At 38.5% G+C, this 5,000-nt stretch overlaps 2 protein-coding genes across 2 annotated transcripts in view; both read right to left on the bottom strand.

Annotated features, from left to right (window-relative positions):
- Positions 1-935, bottom strand: part of LOC138015809 (zinc finger CCHC domain-containing protein 10-like) — an 8,499-nt gene extending 7,564 nt beyond the window's left edge. The window contains exon 1 of the mRNA XM_068862920.1: positions 794-935. Coding sequence (XP_068719021.1) covers positions 794-834 — 41 coding nt within the window. The 5' untranslated portion in view covers positions 835-935. The remainder of the gene's footprint in view (positions 1-793) is intronic.
- Positions 936-2,415: 1,480 nt separating this feature from the next.
- Positions 2,416-5,000, bottom strand: part of LOC138016544 (RING finger protein 150-like) — a 12,483-nt gene continuing 9,898 nt past the window's right edge. The window contains exon 6 of the mRNA XM_068863711.1: positions 2,416-4,588. Within this exon, the coding sequence (XP_068719812.1) occupies positions 4,437-4,588 (152 nt within the window). The 3' untranslated portion in view covers positions 2,416-4,436. The remainder of the gene's footprint in view (positions 4,589-5,000) is intronic.

Raw genomic sequence — 5,000 nt, 5'->3', positions numbered from 1 at the left:
ATAAAAAGCAATGTATGGCATCCTATTCCAGACTGAAGCTTAATTATGGTTAAAATGCATGGTTACCTCCAATTTTCTTTTTGGATAACAAGAGCATTTGCTAAGTTCTGCTTTCTCCGCATAATTTTGAACCGGCCAAAAAATATCCCTGTATTAATAAGCACCACCGATAGGAAATCCGAGTATCTCGAGATGCGCAAAACGTATGCGCAATAACGCACCGTCCTTAGGGCCGATTTACACGGTACGACTTTGTCGCATGCGACAACGGCTTACGACAGGCCCACGACATGATTTACGATTGTTGTGTACGTCAGAAAAAATGTCGTAGCATTTTAAAACATGTTTTAAAACGCTGCGACAATCGTAAGTCATGTCGTAGGCCTGTCGTGAGCTTGTCCCATGCGACAAAATCGTATCGTGTAAATCGGCCCTTAAAGTCCCTATTAATTGATGAGGGCCTTTGTCAAACCACTCTATTTGCCCCGGGTCCGGGGTTTCAATTGACTCGTGCATTATGAAAGACAGGTAAATTCAACTATGGAATACAGGGCCATCATTAAAGCAGTATCACTGCAGTGGTTCCGCACCTCGCCAGTGAAAGTCAGTGTTTAAGGAAGAATAAGGTTTATCGTTGAGTGAAGTAGATCTAGAGTAAGGTATATATTTCTTTGAGTGGCTCCGCGACGCGTCAGACGTGTCTAGCGTGTCGCCAAGTGAGTCAAGTAATACTTGTTTTAAAGTGGCCCTGTATTCTACAGTTTAGCCGAAATGGAGTCTTATTTTTACCTACCGTTTCTTGTTAAGAAGGTAAGATCTCGCTACGGACGCCATTTTGGTGAGAATTCGTACCCAGCGTTCTCTCTGTCAAGATTCAGTGGGTCCAGACAGAAACTGGGGAGGAGGGGAGCCTATGCGTGGGAGTGGGTTCGCGTATCTACGCATCTCATGGATATACACACCAACCATAACTCTAACAAAATGACCATTCTAAATCAGTTTCTAGAACTAAATATTATAAACGAAAGTTAAGACCTAATCACTGAAATGGGCACTTAGACTTAATCTGTAAAACGAGAGTTTAACCTGGGGGACTCGTGATGGGTATATCCATGAGATCTTTCCCCATGTATCTCTTTCCCTCGGCTTTTTTAGGGGTTTGATATCCCTTCAATTCTTTAGTGTAATCTCATGGTTAACAGGCCTGTAACACTCCCTTTTGTGGTGGCAGTGTGGCCCAGTGGTTTGGGCGCTTGCCTTGAGATCCGTGGATCCTGGGTTCAGGACACGTTCTGACCACTTGTTGAATTTGTTCCTGGAAGTCTCTGGTTCAACTGCTCAGCTGCAATTTTAAATACCCAAATGGCTTGCCCCTGGCCAGTTGGGATTCTTAACGTTGTTGATCTGTTCTGTTGTTTCGTTGATTGTGTTTCATTGGCCCTGAAAAGCCCATATGGGGAGCGGTCAATTAATTAAGTATGAAATGAAAATGAAATCGCCAGACTATTTTACTCGTCGATCTGGGGGGGGGGCAGTTTATTAGGAGTAAATGGCTCAGGAATACAAGAGAGAGTGAAAAGAAACAGGCCACACTTCCATTTGCAGTCTGTCATTCCCAAGTGCCCGTACTATAGTTTTTTAAGTCTGGGCAATTAGTATAGGTAATCACATGATTTCAAGTGCAATTGTTAGACAATCATAATCCACAGTTTCAATGTGTAATTTGCACTCGTATCACACTTTTTTGCACTGTTACACTTGAACTGCACTGGTCTCAGCCAATCAGAATCGAGTAATTTTTTCATTTATATTATTAGTCACAGCATGAAACCAAGCCAATGACAATTAGAACGGTTTTCAAATGAGTGTCGTAAAACCAAAACCAAAGTAATTACTTTGGCCAATCAAAAAGCAGGGAGAAAATCCAGTAAACCAATCAAAACCCGAAGTAATTACATGTAGCCGACACAAAGGGCGGGAAAATGTGCAGGCGCAAGCCACAATTGGTTTTGGTTTCACTTCTAATTGGTTGAAAAAATGGCGCAAGAACTTTGAACCAATCACTGAGTGAGGTAATGCAAAACCAAAGCAATTCTCTAACTACTTTCGACACTCAATTAAAAACCGCTCTTCAAGGGAATGGAAATAATATTATTTTGTTCCATTGTGGGAGAGTCAAATAACATCGCAGACTTGTATGCAACGTTATCCCCAGGATAGACCTTTTTCTTCTCATGATTTCTCCCTGGAGGGAAGGAAACAAGGAAGTCCCTTTGGTTGACACTTATGATAAAATGCACAAGATGTAATTTTCTCATCATGAGTAGCCCTGTTCACTTGTTGAAGCATTAAACCAGAACTGAAGATTGATTAACACTTTCTCAGGACTTTAAACACAGGAAAGTACCAGCAAAATATTGTTGGACAATCAAGAGCTTGGGGCCCTTTCATGTATTAATAATTAATATAGTTACACAACATAAGAAATAGCACACATCAAAATTAGTAACAGAAGAGTTCTTCAAGGATGATTTAAAATTAAAAGAACTAATTGCAAGTACTATTACATTACTTTAAGGAGCCCATGACAGGAAAGGCTTTAGGAAATAATTCCTTCCAAGTCACTCAGATCTTACATGCAGCCTTTTATTTACATAGAAATCCTTACTAATTCCCTTGTTGTTTAATTGCTCTGGTTTCCTTTTGTTTTAATAAAATTATGTAAAAATGTCTTAGAGCTCTGTGTTACATCTTTGATTGAACAATAAAATAAGAGAAACCTTGCCTTCCAATGATGAGTTCATTATAACTCTGAGGAAGTTCTTTTTGTAAGGCAAAAAATACAGAAAAGAGCAAAGATTTCCAGGTCGACTGAAGGTCACCTGCAAATTTTAACTACTGTCAATATTATGATTACTTTCCTAAGAAAAATTCTTCAGCTCTGTACCCTTCGTTGCAACTCTTCCTCCTATTCATTTCTCCAACTCTAATAACTACAACAGAAACAACCTGTGTTGTCATGAAATCTCTGGTGCAAAAATGAAAAGGGCCAGTGTTAACAAGAGAAAAACATTACGGTGCAGTTTTCGCTAAGGACTTACTACCTACATCTATACAAAAGTGTATTATTTGGATTTTGGGCTGTACAAAGTTATACATTTGCCAAATGCAAAGCATTTAAATGGCAAAGACTTCTCGTATTTTCTGTTGCTAGACTTTATAATTTTCTTTTAGCTCTGCTCTAGAGGAAAACGTCTTGTCATCATAAATGGTTTGAACCAACAAGTCATGTGATCATAATTAAGTGAAGTACAATTATTGTCCCGGTGAGCGTAGTCCTGAGAAGGACTGTTTTGGATGACACTGACTGACGTTTCCAAAACCTGAGTGAAGTCATCTTCAGAATCTGACTACCTTACAGGTTGTCCAAACATCAGTCAATGTCATGTTAAACAGTCCTTCCCAGGACTGTCACCAGGACAATTTTACTTTACGTAAGTTCTTCTTGTCATCTCATAACAGGAAACATTTAACACAGTTTCCACATCTAATAATTATGCATGCAAAATTTCAGCATGTTGATTGGCTGAGAGCACATCACATCCCAAACAGAGTACAGAAAGGTGAAATTGGTACAGATAGTTAAAATTAGTGCAATAAAGGTGAAATTTTTGCATGTATATCAATAACAAGTAATTGTATGGTTTGTTTTGCGCAATTTGGAATAAATAAGCACTTGTAAATTTTTCCCAAGACTACAAATTGCACTCATCTATAATTTTGTTTGTCTTTGAAAATTTACTCTTGTCTATTTATTCCAAACTGCAAGTTCAAAGTCATGTGATTACCTATACTAACCAAATGTTAAAATAATGCAAACAGAAATAAAAATCTGAATCTCTCTATCAAGAGAAATAACATATCAAATCAAATTCATGTATGCACTGATACTAATAATCACAATGGAATGAGAGAGAAAACTGTAACTAAATTAAACTGTAACTAAATTATTTACATCAACAAACTCCTTCTCCAGTCCAGAGTTTATGATTCTTCTAGTCAACACCAAGAAAAAAGAGTGAGACTTTTTGTTAGTCCATAAGCAACAAGTAAAATCCTTGAGAGTTTGAAGAATTTGCATAGTTGTTTCGGAACTGAACAGAGGTCAACATTCTTGGTGCTACCCAAAGAATTACAGACCCTGACAATGAAAATGCAACAGATTGAGCTCCAACAAAAACTAGGGAAACCAGAACAAAATGAAGGACTGGCTCCGAAAGGTACAGAAAAGTAAGACCCACACGATGCCAATCTTGTATCTGCGTCATATGCTCACCCTGGATTTTGTCAAGAGACAACACTTGAGCAGCTCTATTGAAACCTGCGACAACTATTTACACTGGACCCAGCGTACTTATCAGTTAAATTTAACAGTACTAAGAGGGTACGTAAAGCTCAGGGTAAGCTCGCAGATCGGGACTGGGTGGATCAACTAAGTTTGACGTTGAACTAGTGGACTGATCGTCTCTTTCCCAGTTGACTTCAGCACTGACATGGAGCACTCGACCACTTCCACCACTGGAGCATTCTGCAAACAAAATGGCTATTGTTATCTAATTATAATATTTTTTTAATTATCCTATTGATCGAGTTTTAAGAGAGTAGAAGCACCCTTCACCTGAAAGGATTTTGTTAAGTAACACAATGAAAAATGCTTTTAAAGGAAACAAAAACTTGAAGGAGGGTGTAAGTTGCAGTCAGATGCATAAAAATGGGAGAGGGCAAGGGTAATTGACTCATATGTCTGAGGAAGTTAACCCACGACCCAAACTTTCACTACTTTTACAAGTGCTCTCATTGCTACCTGGTGTTGGCATAAACAAGGTTTGGAAAATAAACGTCTTTGATAGGGTGGTTTCTTTATGATGAATTAAATTGCCAGGTATTAACATTATCTTAACTAGCATTAAGCCCCTGTTGGACATACTCCATACAGTAAT

The sequence above is a fragment of the Montipora capricornis genome, chromosome 9 (assembly GCF_036669925.1).
Source record: "Montipora capricornis isolate CH-2021 chromosome 9, ASM3666992v2, whole genome shotgun sequence".
Lineage (NCBI taxonomy): Eukaryota > Metazoa > Cnidaria > Anthozoa > Scleractinia > Acroporidae > Montipora > Montipora capricornis.
Note: the sequence above shows the minus strand (reverse complement) of the source record. Positions and strands in the feature narration are given on the sequence as shown.